The sequence below is a fragment of the Onychostoma macrolepis genome, chromosome 05 (genome assembly GCF_012432095.1).
Source record: "Onychostoma macrolepis isolate SWU-2019 chromosome 05, ASM1243209v1, whole genome shotgun sequence".
In the NCBI taxonomy this organism is placed as follows: domain Eukaryota; kingdom Metazoa; phylum Chordata; class Actinopteri; order Cypriniformes; family Cyprinidae; genus Onychostoma; species Onychostoma macrolepis.
In genome coordinates, this window is record NC_081159.1 from 789,665 (window position 1) to 809,950 (window position 20,286).

Consider the following 20,286-nt stretch of genomic DNA (forward strand, 5'->3'; position numbering starts at 1 on the left):
GGCTTCAGAAGACGATGTGTTGCATGAGAATGCTTGTGTTTTTGGGGCTTGACAGTCTTCAGAATGGCTGCTGTGCTGAGAAAGTGCCGGTAGATGGCGATATCGGTCTTCATCTGTGTGATATCCAGCTCTTCTGCTGACCTCTGACCTCATACTGTCCAACAAGCCTCTAAACACACTTCCATCACAGAAACCTGGCTTCATATCAGCACTGCTGTTCAAGCGTTTGCAGCTGGTGAGATTTTAATGTTCCTGAAAGAAGTCGCTTATACTCTTCAGGGCTTTATTCGTTTGCAAAAGTGCCATAAAAACAGTAATATTGTGAAATGCTGTTACAATTTTAAATGACTGTTTTGCATTTTAATTTCATTTTAAAATGTAAATTATTTCTGTGATCAAAGCTGAATTTTCCAGCAGCTATTACTCCAGTCTTCATTGTTACATTATTCTTCAGAAATCATTCTAATATGCTGATTTGATGCTCAAGAAACATTTCAGATTATCATCAATGTGGAAAACCATTGTACTTAATATTTCTGTAATTAGTTTCTTTCTTCAAGAATTCTTTGATGAATAGAAAGTTATATGATGAATATAAACCTTTTATAAATTTCTTACTGACCCCAAACTTTTAAATGGTAGTGCTAATGTGCCTTCTAAAGATTTTGTTCACCTAAAAATGTAGGACCCTATGAAATCTATTTTAATTTTTTCCCAAATTCAGTTTGTGTATATATATATATATATTACTGCTGTCAATCGATTAAAAAATTTAATTGCGTTAATCACAGTCATGGACTGTGATTAATCATGATTAATCAGAAATTTAAAATACTAGGATTTACCTGTAAATGTGTTGAAAAAGAAATGCATGACAAACTAGTTTAAGGAAACAGAACCTTTCACACTTCTGCCAGGTATGAGACATAATCCTTATTATTCTTTTATCACTATTCTTTTGTTTTTATTCAGCCATTATCAGCCTTTAAACTGGCAATAAAACATTTACCAAGCCACATCACACAATCCCAGTCTACATTTACCCAACTATTATCAAAAGTATTTCTAAATAAATACAAAACATTTCTTGCGACCTTACGTGAAGAATTATGACACAATGCATTATGAAGAAGAATTGGACCTGTTCTGCAGCTGCATTAGAGCTAATATTAGCATCATGCTACATAAGACAATTTATGAGATTTAATACACTTTTACTCAGAACTCACTTCAAACCACCATCGAGTGTTTGTAATAACTTCCTTTAACGATCACGTGTGGAATTTGGTCTTTTACTGTTAAAATATGCTATTTATAGCCTTTTATATCGCTGCACAAATTAGCATTTCAGATGCACACATTCAACTCAAGAAAAGATAGATAACCATAGCTTTTTGTTGGCCTTGACTGAAAGATAAAAACTGCACAACAAAGAGAGGAATGAGATATTGATACAAACCAGGCTCAAATTTGTGTAGTCTGTGACTTAAAATATCTGTACAGAATAAATAAGCAGGGAGCATTTTTTCTAACATGGGAAAACTGTTGACCTTTTATTAGGAAGGGAAAAAAATACATAGTCATGGCCAAAAATATCGGCACCCTTGGTAATTATGATAAAAGAAGGCTGCGAAAATTCATCTGCATTAATTCTTTTGATCTTTTATTTTAAAAATTCACAAAAATCTAACCTTTCATTGGATAATAAGAATTTAAAATGGGGGGAAATATCATTATGAAATAAATGTTTTTCTCTAATACACGTTGGCCACAATTAACGGCCCCCTTTTATTCAATACTTTCTGAAACCTCCATTTGCCAGTTTAACAGCTCTAAATGTTCTCCTATAATGCCTGATGAGGTTAGAGACACCTGACGAGATCAGAGACCATTCCTTCATCCAGAATCACTCCAGACCCTTTAGATTCACAGCTTCTTCTCTTCAGGTCACTCATGTTCTACAGGGTTCAGGTCAGAGGACTGGAATGGCCAGCAGAAGCTTGGTTTTGTGCTCAGTGACCCATTTTTGTGTTGTTTTTGAGGTTTGTGTTTGGATTATTGTACGGTTGGAAGATAATTTTTTTTTTAAGGTTTTCTGACCCCGAGACTCAACTATTTTCTGCAGTTCTCCAGCTGTGGTCCTTGGAGAGCTCAATTATCTTTTGCTGCACATCAGAACTATATTCTTTGGTTTTTCTCATTGTGATGGATGATTAAGGGAATTTGGGCTTTGATTTCCCTCCTATCTATATTTCTGTGAAACAGGAAGCCATGGCTGGATAATTTCATGTTCATAATCACCCTGGAGAGCTCAAAATTGTGAATATGAATGGGAATATACTTCAGAGATATTTTACTCATAAGAATTTCTAGGGGTGCCAATAATTGTGTCCAACGTGTATTTGAGAAAAACATTTCATAATGATATTTCCCCCCGTTTTAATTTCTTATTATCCAATGAAAGGTTAGAGTTTTTGTGAATTTAAATAAAAGATCAAAAGGATTAACAATGCACATTAATTTTCACAGCCTTCTTTGATCATATTTACCAAGGGTGCCGATATTTTTGGCCATGACTGTACATCCTAATAGTTTCAGCAGTTTTGCAAATGGAAAGCTGTCAGCAGATGAGAACACTCACTGTATGAGAGTACGTGTTTCTGATTATTAACTGGAAATGAGCAACACTGAGGCAATAGGACATGATTCAGTGTGATATCGTGGACTGACTTTATTTACCACATCTGTGTTATTAACTTTAAACCGTTCTACAGACCTCAGCAGTAAACCTCTGGCTGTAAAAATCCCTTTCATAATCTAGAAAAATGGATTGTAGTAACACCATATGAATATTTCGGGACAGAATTTTTATTTTTGAATGAACTTACCTTTTACAGCATGTTGGCTGCATTATTTTAGTTTATTTTATCTTACTTTTCTCATCATATTGCAGAGTTCTATATTTGTCTTATTTTTTCCCAAACTTTGTTTTATTTATTTATTCATTTATTTATTTCCCAAACTCAGTTTCTTTTCCATTTTGAATTTTTCTGGATTCCGTTTTTCCGTTTTAATTTTTCTAGACCGTTTTAATGGTTAAATTAAATTTTAATTATCAAAAAGCATATTTATTTAATTTTATTTATTCCGTTTCTGTTTTAATTTTTCTTGACTCTGTTTTAATAATTAAATTAAATGTTATTAATCAAAAAGCATGTCTAATTAAGTGAAATCATGAAAGTTACACAGTTTAACAGAATTCATTTAAAAAAAGACCCTATGAAATATTTTTCTCAAATTCAGTTTTATTTCACCAAATTCTGTTTTCCATTAATATTCTGATTTCCATTTCAGTGGTTAATTTTAATAACTTTTTTATTAAAAAAAAAAAAAAATGTTAGGGTTTTTTCTTTCTTCAAAAACTGTTGTATGTTTACATTTTTTCTGGTAAATGAATTCTGATAAATAGTTGAATTGTTTTTTTACATTCTTCTATGAATCACACAGGGTTCCCACGCTTCTTGAAAGAACTTGAATTTATTTTATCTATATTGTATATAATTTTGGCGCTATTAATATGTGGGGTATTGAAATCACATTTGAATGAGTGCTCGCAGTTCACTTTCACGTTCGATTTCGCGATTACGCACGCTGTGAATAATTATTAGGCACGTTTGATTATATATTATATGAAAATATGATTCTGATCATATTTTTTTCCAAGCACACTTTACCAATTCCAAACCACATCGATCTTAATAACTACTATTCATTTTGTATTTAATCATATATAAGTGATGTATAATTGTCCATGAAGGCTGGAAGTGAAAATCATCTTATATTCAGGTGTGCAGAGTTATTAGGCACGTTTTCTTTTACAGATAAAAATGAGCCAAAAAAGAGATTTAACTGAAAAGTCAAAAATGATTAAATCCCCAATGAGAAATATTCAAAACTAATGCAATACAGAAATTGTAAAGTTAAGACATAACCATTGGTCAGCGAAATGCTGACTGGGTCAGCGGCGTCAGACAAAACCAGGTGGAGAAGAAAAGACACGGTAACTGCAAAATAATTAAGAATTAATGTGAAGAATTAGGTGTAAACCATCAAAACTTTAGTCTCCAGCGCCACCATTTTCCAGAACTGCAGTCTTCCTGGAGTCTCTAGAATTACAGTGTGTCAGGTTCTCGGAGACTTTGCTTGGGTAAAACATCCTAAAACATGACCCTCACTTAATAAGAATAACATGCTGAAGTGTTGTGAAATACATGAGGACTAATATTTGTAGGCTTTATGGACAGATGAGTTGAGAGTGACTCATGAAGGACCAGCATCACATCCTCGTGTGCCACTGTTTGAAGAATTTATCTTCCAGAATCAGTTTTATTTGTTTTTGTTTATTTTTATTTCAGCTTTACTCATTTCTACACTACCATTCAAAAGTTTTTATGCTCACGAAGGACACATTTATTTGATCAAACATGCAGTAAAACAGTGTGTTTTGTGAAAGATAGTCGATTTAAAATAACCGTTTTGAATATATTTTAAAACACATGTGTTCCTCTGAGTTCTCAGCATCATTCCTCCAGTGTCACATGATCTCTCAGTAATAATGCATGCCTGCTGGAAGTATGAATGGCCTGTGTTTAGCTCCTGAAGGCACTGTATGATCATGTACTCACTCTGCTCTCCCATAATGCTGTGTTTCAGAGTTCCGCTCTCCGTCTCACATCGACGGACTGAACCGCTCGGCGTCTCTGAGCAACACGGATCGCCCAGAGCCTCAGTCCATCAGCGGCAGCAGCACGCAGCTCAGCAGCACCGCTCCGCCGCAGTACACACCCGACTTCAACGTCCGAGCTCTGGCCGACCTGCAGTTCGTGAAGGTGAAGATAAGCACCCAAAATATTAGGATGAAAATGAGTTTTGGGTTTTGGAGGGCAGAAACGGTGAAGCTGAGTTAATTAGCGCTTCTCTGCGTGATGCATTTAGACCGTGTGAGTGTCTGTTTTGTGCACACAATGTGAATAAGCCACAGCAGGTCGATTTTCATTTTGATGAACTGAGATGCTTTACTCTGTGCTGTTGTCAACTGCTGCATTAAAACATTGTGCAGGGCACTTAGTTCTATAAACCTGTCACGGGATGTTGCAATAATGGACTGTTTCACCCATAAATGAAATTTGCTGGAAATGTACTCACCCTCCGACCATCCCAGATTAGGATGAGTTTGTTTCTTCAACAGATTTGGAGAACTGTAGCATTGCATCACTTGCTCTGCGGTGAATGGGTGCGGTCAGAATGAGAGTGAACATCACAAGTAATCCACAGCACTCCAGTCCATCAGTTAACATCTGGAGCTGAAACAAATCCAGCATTAAGACGTTTTTATCTCCAAATCATTGCCTCTGACTAAAACACAAGTCCTCTGTCCATATATCCATATTGTTTTCTGGTCTGAATCAGGAGAGAAATCTGCAGATCAAGCAGCGTTTACAAGACAAAACGGCTCTAAACAAATATGTGGCTGGATTTTGATGCGAGAGCACTTTTTCACTGCAGGAAGCGTTATTATGGATTATAGACTCGTATTTGAGTTAAAAACGTCTTAATGCTGGATGTGTTTCAGCTTTTGTCTTCTCCAGATGTTAGCTGATGGACTGGAGTGCTGTGGATTATTGTGATGTTTTTATCAGACTCTCATTCTGACGGCACCCATTCACTGCAGCGCATCCATTGCTGAGACACTGATGCAGAGACACATTTCTACAAACCTGACGAAGAAACACACTCCTCCTGATCTCGGATGAACCGAGGATGAGCACATTTTGAGCAGCCTTTCATTATTGGCTGAACTATTTCTATAAACATGACTTAACGTCACTTTTTGAAAGAAACAGTAGAGCCGTTACGATAAGAGTTTCAACCGCAGAACAGCATGCGATAATGTCACGTAATGTTACATGTACCTCAGAAAAGCCAGTCAATCCCCATAGCTCGAGAACCATCTAGAAAAACACATCTAAAATGGTGCATTTTGTTATAATAAATATTCATAATATTTTTACTTAACCTGTTGTCTTCATTAGATTCAAGATTCAAGAGCTTTATTGTCATATTCACCAGTACAATGAAATTCTTACTTTGTTTACTCCTCTAGAGAATGACAGGGTAGAAAGGGAACAAACATGACTTGCAAAGGCAATACAAATTGTATAAATTTTAATATAAAATAAATGTGACCCTGGAGCACAAAACCAGTCTTAAGTCTGTGGTCCAGGGTCAGGTTTATTGCTTCATCCATCCGAAACGATGGAGTCTCTCTCATGACTGATGTTTCCTCAGATCACACGCTCTCAGTATCAGAACGGTCTGGTGGCGTCTCGGCTGGACAGTTCCCCGCAGTCTCCGGACAGTGGACACGGCCTCGTGGACAACAACACAACATCCGCTCTGCATCCGTCTTCAGAAAACATGGTGACGCTCGCGGACGAGACGACCTCGCTCCTCATCGAACAGAACAGCCAAACACCGCACACATAACGACGGTGCACACTCGTGATTTACCCGTATCCCACAGTCCTGCTGGACATCAAGCACTTTTCCCAGAACTTTTAATCAGAGCCCTTTTAGCGCCAACAGTATGATAGTGTGGGTGTATGGACAGCAATAGATTTAAGACGTTGTGTAACAGATTGTGCAAGACGAAAAAAACAAAGACACCAAAGTGTATCCGGACTGAGAAAGGCCCCTGTGTCAGACGGACTGTGCCTGGGGCGCTTCATAGAATAGAATAGAGACGTTTCTAGAGATCAAGATGTTTATTTTGTCATTTTTCTATTGAGGTTTATCTGAAATGTCAACAAGGGAAACTGCAGATGCCTTTTTATTTTTTGTTAGTCCATAGTTAATTCATCATTGTACCAAATTCTGTGTGTGTGTGCGCGCATGCGTCTGTCTCTGTGTGTGTGAGTGAAGCTTAGAATGAGTTTATGATAGAGACATACATGCACGTGTGTGTGTGTGTGTGTGTGTGTGTGTGTGTGTACGATGACGCACGAGCTGGATTTGGCCGTTGCAGCCCAAGCACATCTCAGGGAGACAGAGACCCGCTGAGCTTCACACACTAGCTGCATGTTCAGTGATTCCCGCTGATGTACGTGAACCCAAGCGACGAGCGATCAAAAAAAGTGAAGCATGCTGTCGTCAAATGCACATGACATCCGCTTGACGTTTCTCCATCGGATAATTCTGTGGCGGTGTTTGTGTGATTTAGTGTTTGTGTCCTTTTGAAATGAATGCATTGACTTTTTTTTATTCCAAAGAGAACAAGCATTTGTCGTTGTATAATTCAACTGTAAACTGAGTCACGTTTCTGCACAGAATATTTGTGATTCGAGCTCTTGAACTGTATCTGACGCTCCCGATGGACCAGAGGTAATCTAACCAAAAGAACTGAATTGTATTTATTTAGCGTAAAAATTGAGGTGGTGTATTTTTGAAATGCTTTGATTTGTTTTTGTGACTGCGTGTTTTCTAAGCAGGGTTGACATGGTACAGACTACAAATTGTAGAGGCCTAAAACTAGAAAATTCAGGAAGTGACTTTTGTTTCTTTGCCTTTTTTTTTTTTCACTCTGCACATCTTTTGCTTTCATACCAAATATGTTTGAAACTGATAAGAACAATCCAAGTGAAAAGTGTCTAGTAGACACGTTGACCGGAAGATATCATCCCATGCCTTGTCAGATGAACTCTTTTATTCTGTAGCATCTCGATGAAAAGGAGAGCAAGAACTGCACTGTTTTTTTTCTGGTTCTGACCGCTGGAGACACTCCGTTTGTTCAAACTGTTAATCTAATTATGTCCTGTCCCTCTCAAAGGAATCATAAAAAAAAAAATACATTGTGAATTCACACTTTTTTTTTTTTTTTTCTTTAATGGAAACTGCTGATTTTTTTTTTTTTTTAGGTGTAACAACTTTATTCATTCTTTTTATACTGTATTTTTTCCAAGTTATTTCGTGCATCGGGAGAGGTCTTCTTTCTGAGTTTGGCTATTAAATTATTTATTTAATCAGTGTAATATGTTCCACGTTATTGTATTCATTGTCTGTAATGGGTTTGGCAACAACTCTCAGATCGAGAAGGTCTACAGATGGACTAAAGGCAAGTCATCAAGTTTACATGAATAATTTCCTGTACGTGTGAAAGAAAATACTTTGCAATTCTCTAGTCGACAAAAACAACTGTGACTGCACTGCATTTATGAGACTAATTTCAACATTTCAGTTTCTCTATTGCACAATCAATCTCTTACTTACAACTCAACTTTCTTGAGATCAAAATAGGTCACCCACGAGCTTTGCTTGGATCCAGTGAGAAACTGCTTTTATGGATGAAAGTGTTTAGTCTTAAAAAGTTAGTAATCTAATTTTTTTTTTTTTTTTCAAGACTGGTCATAATTCAGTTATGAAACGGTAGATTAGTTTTATTTGTATTGGAAAAGTAAGATTACGGCTTGGAAACTGCTAGTTGTTCAAACGAGTTCTTAAGACAGTCTGGCCCCTGCTTGTTTCAATAAGTTTTCTATAGTGTTTTCTTTACTCTTTACTTCAAAAACTGTCTAAAATGGGTGATATTTCATGTATTTGAGGTCTGAGATGTAGGTACGCTGAAGAGAGAGAGAGAGAGAGAGCAAACATGATGTATGGTTTGTTAGGATCTGACAATATTTGTCTGAGATGCAACTATTTGAAAATCTGGAATCTGAGGGAGCAAAAACATCTAAATATTGAGAAAATCTCCTTTAAAGTTGTTCAAATGAAGTTCTTAGCAATGCATATTACTAATCAAAAATGAAGTTTTGATATATTTACGGTAGGAAATTTACAAAATATCTTCATGGAACATGATCTTAATATCCTAATGATTTTTGGCATAAAAGAAACATGTATAATTTTGACCCATACAATGTATTGTTGGCTATTGCTGCAGATATAGCTGTGCTGCTTATGACTGCTTCTGTGCTGCAGGCTCACATTTATTCAATCTTAATTTTTGTAAAATACTGCAACAAGATGTTAACATTTTTTGGGGGGGTCTTTTTATATTAAAAACAATCAAGCAAGCCCAGCCCAGATTTACAATACAATATTACAATGATAAAAAAAAAATTAAAAGATAATAAACTATATGGTGAGACCTGTTTTTTTGTTTGTTTGTTTGTTTTTTTACAGTCTATGGGTGAGACCCCAAAAAATTACAATGCCACTTTTCTCCCCATAATGTTATTAAAATAATAATAATAATTTTTTTTTATTAAATTCATAATTTGTCTATTCAATTCTGTTGTATTATTATCTTCATAACAACTTACACTGAAATGCTGACATGAATATCTGAACTTTAAAAAAAAAATAATAATAATAAAGGGCGTTCAAATGGTTTATGTCATAGATTAGCGTTGCACGAAGTTTATAACGAATTATCAAATTATTTGAATCATCAAAACTGACCAACCAATAGTCGGGGTTTAAAGTTTTGAACGAACCAATGGGAATTGAGATGGGCGTGTCCCCGCAAAATTCAAGCGTCAGTTGCTGCGTTAGCGTTAGCAGCACTGTGTGCTAATAGACTCGTGTACGAAGTTATAAACAAACGCTTTATTAATTTCAATTAAATATTTGATGTGAGTGATCGGATAAAGCGATGGAAACAGTGACGGATGAAGACGTAACGTTATCTAAGATAGGTAAAGCGCTGAGTTTAGCACCTGTTTGTTACGCTGTGAGGTGTTTACGGTTTGTTTTTGTACAGTCAATTACAGTAAGCTGTGTTACGATTTTGTTTTGGAAAATCATTTAACAACGACTTGAAACCCAGTGGGTTGTTGTTCAAAACACTGCAATCCGACTCCGATGTGTTTATGTTGTGTTTGCGCGTCTGTCAAAGAGCTGTAACGTTATGTTTTTGATTCATAAAGGGATTAAATGAAGTTTATGACTGTGTATGATCATGTTTCCATCAGGGAAACGGCTTTATGAACATACAATAGTGTCAAAAATATCACAAATCCTGAAATAATGTCCCGTCTTGCCTTTTGTAGTTCATTTAAGTTGTTATGCTAATGTTCAGTGCTAGTGTTTAGATCAGTTGTAGAGTAGATGGAGTATGCAAACATTTTATATATATATATATATATATATATATATGTGTGTGTGTGTATTTTATATAATATAAACATATATGGTGATGAAATCCAAAATATTAAAGGCCATAGATGTATATTTACTGAGTAACTAACTATTTTGTAGAGCGGGGTTAAAATGACAATTTTCACCTGAGATTTGAAGCCAATTTACAGGGGTGTAAACAATGGAAATAAAGATGGCAGCATTGTTTTATTTTTACACAGAGACTGGTGCATCTATCTGTTGACTTTAATAATCTTTATTGCATTATATCCCAACAATCTGAACGTGGAGCTGCTGTGAAATTCCCATATCTATGCCAATAAACTATATGGGGCCTTAAAAATGAAGTTTCCAAAAGAAAAGTTTATAAAGAATGAGAATCTAGGAGGATAGAAGATATCGTGAATGCTTTCAAGAGTTACAGGCGTGCAAACTTTAGATAATTTATGGCATTTACAGACAGCCGTGTTCGATTTAATTGAGCCGATAGAAACAAATGAGATGCATGTCTAGTTTTAACATTATTTGTTCTTCAGATATTCCTCTTTAAAATAAAAAAGTATCGGCTGAATGCAAAGTGACTCACATTTGGTTTTTGACCACTGAATATGGGAACAATTTACCAATTCCTGATGCAGCCGCATTAAGATCTCCATATCTCTGGAACTGAACCATCGAGGGCCATTAAAATGAATATACCAGAAGCAAAGTTTGTTAAGACCCAGAGTCTAAAAGGATATTAAGATATCTTTAGTACTTCTCGAGTTACAGGCATGCAAACTCAAGACAGAAAAACACACAAGAAGTGCTTTTTGCCATTTTTGAACTGTCACTGTTATCATATAATGAAACAAATATTACTAAAGTCAACAGATTTTACAAATAGACATAACAGTCTCTGCATAAAAATAAAATAATGATGCTGGCATCTTTCTGAAGTTGTTTTTACACCCCGGTAACTTGGCTCCAAATCTCAGGTGAAACACATCTTTTACAAATAATAGTGGATTACTCTGTAAACATACATCTATCTGTGATATATATTTTAGCTTTCATCACTATATATATATATATATATATATATGCATTATTATTATTATGTGTGAAGAAAGTTACAAGACAAAATATACATATGCGAAAATCTATATGTCTATATGTGCAAATCTAGCACATCTGTGACGCTTATTAAATGCATGCAATGTTAAATTGCAAATGTTTTTCTCTTTGATTTACAGAGCTACGCAAACTGAAATTGGCAGAATACCTCGCGGCGAAAGGAAGACTGAAAGCACCTAATCCAAAGTAGGTGGTCTTGAAGGGTCTTTCTGTCTGGAACAATTGTTGAATTTATACTTTTTCCAGTTTTAAAATAAAAAAAAAATACATTTTTTTCCGCATTCAGACTTGCCATAGTGTGTTTATGTTCTGAATCGACTGTTTCGTTTTTTGTTTTTACTCAAAGACCATATCTCAAGGAGAAGACTGTTACAAAGAAACACGCTGAAAATAACCCGAAGTCCAAAACTGTAAGTTATATACATTTCTTAAAATGTGCGATGAAAGTCTGCAAGTCTGTTGAACTGGTGTCTCTTTGTTTCTCTCAGGCAGCTGATGGAAAGGAGAATCGCGGCATCAATGGCACAAATATAAAAGAAGTGAAGACATTGGCAGAGGTTGATAAAAACACATCCTCAACAAAAGGCCTTGGCATCAGTTCACTAGCCAAAGCCCAAACAAAGCTGTCCAGTAATTCCCATAATGCTTGCCGGGAAGGCCTTCATGTTCTGAGGACACAGAGCAACAAAACAGCTTCTCTTCAAAATCCAAGGAAACCCCACGATGCTGAGAAAACAGCTGCGCCATTCAAGAGGACTCGTTCACAAAGCCTTCAAAGAGTCCAACCCAAAGCTCAGCCAGCTTCCCATGCTGCAAATACGACTCAAATATTAAGAAAATCCAGTCTTGTTTCCATCCGTAGCACACAGTCTGGACGTAGTATCAGCACAGATCAGAGCCGCACCAAGACAGACATTCAGCCAACAAGGCCTTTGGCTCAGAAATTAACCGAAACAAGCATCAAATCAACCTCAGCTGCCAATCTGACGAGTCGAAGACCAATGAAGACAACCGAGACACAAATGCAGAGAAACAGTGTTCCTAAAACCCATGCCAAACCCATGCCAAAACCCAGAAGTCCGAGTGCTGTGCACAATCGGAAACCCAACCCATCGATGAACCGATCCGATGTGAACCGGAGAAAAGATACTTTCTTCGTTGATGCCACTAAATCTAAATCAAATAGCTCTGCCGCAGTCAGAGCGACAAGAGCGAGCGTCTCTTCGGCTCTCTCTAAACCTGCGAATAGAGAAGCAGCAGCAGCGACCGTCAGAAATAAACAGCCTGCTGCTGTTAAACGAACTAATGCTGCTGCTTCTACCAAACCGGCCGGTCGAAGCTCCAGGAGCTGTGTTCTGCCGCAGAAGACCGCTGCGCCTCCAGAGCTTGACCGGCCTAAGATCTCCAGCCAGGCCAAGCCTGCGCTTCAGCTAGAGACTCCGAAATCCACACTCTGTCCCAGCACTCAAGGAGTCCGGACCGCTCCGGTGGATGGAGCGAAGAAGCCCACCGCAGCTCAGGAGGAGAGACTGTGAGTATACTGCTGTCTGAAGCAGGGTTTCCCAACTTTCCAGTATTCCTGAAGACCTTGGTTGGCTTGTTCAGATGTGTTTGTTTTGAGTTGAACCTCAAGTTGTGGAATGCTCTTCCTCGGGAGCTGAAAACTCACTTGTTTAAACTTGCTTTTGTCTAATTTTTAAATTGTCACGTCTTTTATTTCTTCATTGTATACTGTTGTTGTACAGCACTTTGTGACACTTGCGCTTGGAAGGTGCTATAGAAATAAATATTACTTACTTACTTACTTAAGTCGCTGGGGTATATTTATAGCAATAGCCAAACTGTATGGGTCAAAATTATTGATTTTTCTTTTATGCCAAAAATCATTAGTATATTAAGTAAAGATCATGTTCCATGAAGATACTTCGTAAATTTACTACTGTAAATTATCAAAATGTCGTTTTTGATTATTAATATGCATTGCTAAGAACTTCATTTGAACAACTTTAAAGGCGATTTTCTCAATATTTAGATTTTTTTGCACCCTCAGATTCCAGATTTTCAAATAGTTGCATCTCAGCCAAATATTGTTCTATCATAACAAACCATACATCAATGGAAAGCTGATTTATTTAGCTTTCAGATGACGTATAAATCTCAATTTAAAAAAATTGACACTTAAGACTGGTTTTGTGGTCCAGGCTCACATTTATGTTATTTTCCCATCGTCAATGACCCTGTCAAAAGAAACCTTTGATGCATCTTGAGTTTGCAGCTCAACAGTGGAGACCCACTGCTTTAAAGATTTAGTAGTTCACCCAAAAATAAGTAAACGATGACAGAGTTTTCATGTTTGGGTGAACTGTCCCTTCAGGGAAATAAATATGATTTATTTGTTCGTGTGCTGTGTGTGCAGGCGTAAGCTCCAGGAGTGGCGAGAGTCGAGGGGCATCACATATAAACGCCCCCCCATGCCAGTCCGTCTGGTGAGGAGGAAGACGGTTTCTGCTTTTCCTCAGCCGTACTGGACTTCTATGGAGAACGAAGATGAGGTTCATAACATTGCCTTTGCTGTGGACCGATCGCTGGATGACTGCATTAAATTATTACAGCAGGTATCATTAATATTATTTTATGAGATGTTTTTGTTTTTTTAATGCGTAATTAAATGTATGTGTGTAACCAGAGACAATGCAGCAAAGCAGATTCTTGGAAATATGAGTTTATGAGTAAGAGGAGTGAAATCACGCTTCGCACAGCTGATAATAATCAATTAAATATGTTCAGACCATATTATGTTTAACTTTTTTGCTTTTGGACACAAATGATCAGTCATTTCCCTGGTCAAGACATTGTGCAAGTAATTTAGTGAATAAGTGTATTTTTGTGTTGCGTGTGGTCGTAGAGCTGAATGTGCTTTGTTTCACATCTGAGTAGTGCTGCGATTGAAGACCGATGTTGGTTAATACTTTAAAAAACAAAAGGGCATAGAAAAGGCAATCAAAAGCAAATAAAGGACTTTGATTGGTCAATGAAGAGCAATGATTAACATCAGCCTTCATAATTTAATTCATAAAACACATGTCCAAATGAAACACGGTTGGTAAAAATGTTAAACTGCAGTAATAATTCTAATCTCACTATAACCCTATTTACTTTATTAAAACACATTTCTTCATTGATGGATCGATTAGAGCATTATGGTATATAAGGAAATCATGGTTGGAGCATGTTGATATATTTCCAATTTTAGTCAATAATAGGGTTGCAAAATTCTGGGAATTCAGATCATTTCTTAAATCCTGCACACAAAATGTCCATCTTGGTAAGTAATCATGTAAATTTACATGAATATTACCCCAAAAAAATTTCAAACTTCCTTGTGTGTCCAAAAATTTTTTTTAAATCCAAAAAAAAAAAAAAATGTGTATTAGTTTGCATGCATGTGAGCCTATGATCAAACAAATTTCCAATTAATTCCCATTAATTCCTGGTAAGTTTCAAACTTGTAATATGAACGAAGTTCACATGGAAATTTACGGAAGTTTTCTGCCCCTTTGCAACCCAATTCAATAATCACCATCTAGACTAGAAATGACTGGATTCTGAATTTCAGTATAAATCTGGTTTGCGTGTGTGGATGCAACATCTCCTTCCATGGGAAAAATCACTTCTCTACATTCTTAGGCAAGGAGTAATTCTTTCAGATGTAGCGTTCTCAAACCAACATTCAACATTTGTCCGGATTCTTCCCTTATCACTGCTACGATCTTGGCTGTTTGGCATTTTCTGGCATTAATCATCCATGATGTTTACAAGCCTTTTCCACCAGTCTGACCACCCTGAGGTTATGATAGAATCTGAGTAACCAAATGGTGCATGGTCCCTACATGGTATTGAGAAAACGGTGGAGACCAAAAACTGGCTTCCCGCATTCTTCAAAAAATCTGTGTTCAGCAGAAAACATAAATGCATATAGGTTTGAATAAATGATGAAAATTTTTCATTTTGGGTGAACTATCCTTTTAAGCTTTTCTTGAGCTGTAAAGCGCAAGCTGCATTGGATTCCAGAATGTTTTTTTGTGTTGAGATGATGCTTTCCTCACTGATCTGATGCGGCTGACAGGGTTTCCCGGTGGAGCGGGTCAGAGATGTGCTGTCTCGGGTGCCAATGGCACAGAAGTTTGCTAAATACTGGATCTGCCGGGCCAGACTAATGGAAAGAGAGGGAAACCTGGAGGTGCTGCCCATGTTTCAGGAGGCCATCCGTGTAGTGAGAGAGGTCAGCTTCTCTTTATCTCTCACACAGACAGGTTTTCTTCCCTTGATGTTGTTTCCTTATTTGCTTCGCTTTAGTCTGGAAATCTGAGAAGCCTCAGAAGAGATGTTATTAGACTTTGTTTTTTATTATTATCAATTATATTAAATATTATGTGTTACCATGTTTTATTTAAAAATAATAAATTAAGAGTAAATGTTATGTTTTTATTTATTTTATTTTGTTTTACAAAGTGCTGTCAAACAATTAATAGCATCCGAAACAAAATGTTTGTTTACATAATGTGTGTATTGTATATAAATAGACACACAAAATATATATTTTGAAAATATTTACGTCTATATTTTTATTAATATAATTTATAAATATATTTAGTATATAAAAACAACATATTTTTCTTAAATATATACATGCATGTGTGTGTATTTATATATACATAATAAATATACACAGTACACACACACATAATGTAAACAAAAACATTTATTTTGGATGCGATTAATTGCAATTAATCGTCTGACAGCACTAATATTCATATAATTTTTCTTAAATATACGTGTTTATGTTTGTGTGTGTGTGTGTGATTATGTACATAATAAATATACACAGTACACACATGTACTGTGTGTAAACAATATTGTGTATTATTGACAGTTATACAATTGTCAATCATATATTGACAGTAATAAGTAAACAAAAACTTATTTTGGATGTGATTAATCGTTTGACAGCATTGGATTTATACTGTTGTTATACAGCTGTTATTGTTTTTTCTTAGGATGTAAGCCAATTCCACTTCGTTCTTAGTCAAGAGCTTACAGTAACAGATGATATGATATATAGTGTGTGTAAAAAGAAATCCAGACGTCACACAGCTTATGTGAGTAACCAGTCTGTTTTCACTCACTGCGATATGTTTATTAACAGCCAGTGGATGAGCTACGATCTGTGGTTTTTGAGATCCTTAAAAAGAGACAGATTCAAGGTAAAGGCATTTCATATTTTTGGTTTGAAATTCATATTTTTTAATATATTTGATAGATGTCTCTTATGTTCAACAAAGGCTGCATTTTATCAAAAATGGTGTTTAATGAAACATTACTACAATAAAAAAGAACTGTTTTCTACTTGAATATAATGTAAAATATAATGTATTTCTGTGATCAAATCTGTATTTTCAGCATCATTACTGCAGTCTTCAGTGTCACATGATCTTCAGAAATCATTCTAATATGCTGATTTACTGCTCAACAAACATTTATTATATTTGCTGCTTGATAATTTTGACATGATGTGATGCCATTCAAAAGGGTCAGGGGAGGAAATATATATATATATATATATATATATATATAAAGAATGCATTTAATTGATCAAAAGTGACAGTAAAGATATTTAAAATGTTACATTATAAATATCAAAATTTTAAAATAACAGCATTTAAAATAAATGCTGTAATTTGGACCTTTCTATTCATCAAATCACAAATTTTCACAAATATCATTGATAAGAAGATTGTTGAGTATTAAATCAGAATATTATAATGATTAGAATGCCATCACAGGAATAAATAAAATTTTAATATGTAATTTAAAAATATTGTTATAATAGTATTTTTTTATTAAATAAATGCAGCATTGGTGAGCAAAAGTGACGTCTTTTAAAAACCTAAAAAAAAATCAAGTTATTATTAATAATAATAATAAAAGCAAATCTGACAATGTTTTAAATCATTCAGGTTTGTCTCTGACGCCAAAAGAGTTTGAAGCGGAAGAGCCTGGAGTGTGTGATGAAGAGGACGGCGCTGGCATCACGTGCACCCCAAAACCCATCAGTGCCCTCATATCTGGAGCGAGGGGAGACTCGTCAGTCGTCAAGTATAAAATCACAGCGACCCCGGGGTAGGACACCTGCACACTTACTAGGGCTGTCAAAAAAAGTTGAATTTCGAATGTTCGTCGAATTTAAAATATAAATCCACATTCGAATGTAAAAACGTTTGAATGTTAGGCGTGCGTCAGGCAGCTTCATCAGCGGAGCACGAGATGTGATGACGATGTGAGCGTCGCTGCATCTGAATGTTGTTCTGAGCTCATCAGCTGAAGACGCTAGATGCGGCGCTGCTGCGCTGTTCATTCAAAATATTGCGGGAAAAGAGAACATCGATGCGGAGAAGATGCTGTTTAAAACTGAAACCAAGCCGTTCACACAGAACTCATGTTTATCACATTTTCTGTAGAAACATCTATCAGCGTTACACATGTTTAGAAAGCATGTAAAATTAAGTTCAACTTTTAAAAAACACGTCTCGAGAGTTGATGACGGTTTTTCTGCATCCCACTGCATCATGTTTTAAATAGAAAAAGTGCTCTTTGTGATTGTTTTTCGGTCCTTCGTATTAAACTACACATGCATACATGTTGTTTTGTTTCTGATGGTTTAAGCAATTTAATTATATATGGTTTATAAACATTAATTTAAACATTTTGCTCGATGCGCCCTCAGGAGAAGCCAAAGCCCCCACCAACAACAGAAATTATGATAATGATTTTTTTTCTCCAGACATCTCAGTGGCAAAGTGTCAAATTACCTGAATTTGAAATGAACATTTTTCAGCTGGCAGGATGATTATGAGTTGTTTTTGCTGCAGTCAGTGCTGCGGTGTCTGATAACGTTCTCTGATGTTTTAAGGGGGAAAAGGAGTCAGCGAGGAGCAGAACCTGGACAAGTGGACGGTCATGAAATCCGTTTCTTTACCCCGGTGCGGCGCTCGGTGCGGATCGAGAGAAGCGCTGTGTGTTATCCCACGGCTTTGCAGGAACACGAGCCCTGTGTGACCTCTCTCTGTGAGCTTGCAGGTCAGGAGGAGGTCAAAGGTCAGAGTTCTCCTGTGTATGTGTACCGTGAGAACGAAGCGCTGACAGACCGCGTTCACGTTACACTTGTTTTTCCAGAGGAGGGTGAGACGTGATCATGTTTATCTTCATGTCCCACCTGGAAGCAATGAATTGTTTTAATCATTTTCATTCTGCATTCACTATTTCTCAATAGATTTCAGACCGAATTTCCGTCTCATCTCATTATACTGATTAGATGTTACCTAATTGCTTCATACCTTCATTGCTATGCGTCGCTGCTGTGTGTACAGATGATGAAGATGATGGTTTTGTTTAAATGTGCTGCAAAAATCTGAAGGATCCCGTACTGCAAAAGACTTGACATGTCTAACTTTCTATATTTATAACTTCAGTTATAATTTATGGATCAGACAATCTCTGCATGATTATTAAACCATATTTGAGTCAGCAATGTACATTTGTTCCATTGAATTGCTGTAATTTTGTTCCTTATTACATTCTGAGCACATTAAAAAGTATTTAGATAAACAAACATTTTATGAATCTTTTGTGCATGTCCTGAGCTTTGTTTTTAGATCATTTTCCATTGATGTTATGTAATATGACTTCATCTACATCTTTATTGTTTATTACATTTTGGAATGTTGATTGGCAAACAGTTTTTGAGGTTAGTGAAAGGTTCTTCTTCTGCCGTACGGTCATTAAACGTGTTTGGTAAAAATTTCCCTTCAAATCATCAGTTTACTGGACCTAATGTCCTGTGACCGCACATAAGAGTTCTCCCAGAAACGATTCGGACATTCCACACCTTAAAAAAAATCCACTACTTGTTTTAACAAGCCTGGAAAACATGCATCCCTCTCATTCCTGAAGCGCAAGAAATTCTAGCATTATTTATTTACTCCCATATCAGTCTGACGTTTTTCTTTAGAACACATACTTTTTTTTTTTTTTTTTTTTGGTCGTGTTGCCTGTAAAGACAAAAATACTCCTCAAAACACCTTTTGTCTTGCGATAGAAGCATCATTATCTGCAGGAAGATGAAATACGAGATCTTCAGGAGCCACTGTGCAAAATATATAACAAAAACTTACACATTTGCATTGTTTTTAGAAGATTTGTGGTTGGTAAGATGTTTGTTTTCTTGCTCTTAACGAGGCTGCATTTATTTGATCAGAAATTAAATAAAATAAAAAAACAGTAGAGCTGTGGAATAAAAAATCTTATTTCTGAATCCAGCCATTACTCCAGTCTTCAGTGTCACATGATCCTTCACAAATCATTTTAATATGCTGATTTGCTGCTACAGATACACTTGCATGTTTTTGTGGGAATTCTTTGGTGAAGAGAGTGCAAGAAACAGAATTATTTATTATATATATATATATTAGAAGTTGCACCGATGTATAAAGATGTCTTTCAAATGAATGTAGTGACAAGTGCCTGAGGATTAAAAAAAAGCAATAAATCCCTGATAATGACAGCTTACATGCTGGAAAAAATGTAAGCACGATGCAGCAAGTTTGAAAAAGTGGACAGAACTTTTTGCAGTTCACAGCAGCGCAGAAATACAGACATTTTCTCTGGACATCTCAGTGGCAAAGTGTCAAATTACCTGAATTTGAAATGAAAATTTTTCAGTTGGCAGGATGATAATGGGTTGTTTTTGCTGCAGTCAGTGCTGCGGTGTCTGATAATGTTTTCTAATGTTTGTCATGACAATACATGTTACGACAAAAACACTCTGCTCCAGTGCATAACTTCCAAAAGTGCTCACCTTTCAAACAGCTTACATAGCTGAATATTGCTCATCTATAATGGGACTGCAATACATGT

General features: G+C 36.1%; 2 protein-coding genes across 5 annotated transcripts in view; both read left to right on the forward strand.

Moving 5' to 3' along the window:
* LOC131541467 (metal transporter CNNM4) overlaps positions 1-9,209 on the forward strand; it is a 46,552-nt gene extending 37,343 nt beyond the window's left edge. For 2 of the 4 annotated variants that reach the window (XR_009271517.1, XR_009271518.1), the window contains 2 exons: positions 56-235; positions 4,714-4,852. Coding sequence is in view for 2 of the 4 variants with exons in the window: in XM_058777223.1 (XP_058633206.1) it covers positions 4,714-4,889; positions 6,349-6,546 (374 nt within the window). In the remaining 2 variants the exon portion in view is untranslated. Of the gene's footprint in view, positions 1-55; positions 236-4,713; positions 4,890-6,348 lie in introns of those variants that run through there. The other 2 variants (XM_058777223.1, XM_058777222.1) reach the window with 1 other exon arrangement.
* Positions 9,210-9,573: 364 nt separating this feature from the next.
* On the forward strand, positions 9,574-19,028 carry ckap2l (cytoskeleton associated protein 2-like). The gene is made up of 9 exons (XM_058777224.1): positions 9,574-9,755; positions 11,433-11,499; positions 11,660-11,723; positions 11,802-12,844; positions 13,730-13,928; positions 15,440-15,595; positions 16,520-16,577; positions 17,331-17,493; positions 18,284-19,028. Exons 1-9 carry the CDS (start codon positions 9,713-9,715, stop codon positions 18,561-18,563), a joined length of 2,073 nt encoding a protein of 690 aa, XP_058633207.1. The 5' UTR covers positions 9,574-9,712; the 3' UTR covers positions 18,564-19,028.
* The last annotated feature ends 1,258 nt before the right edge of the window (positions 19,029-20,286 follow it).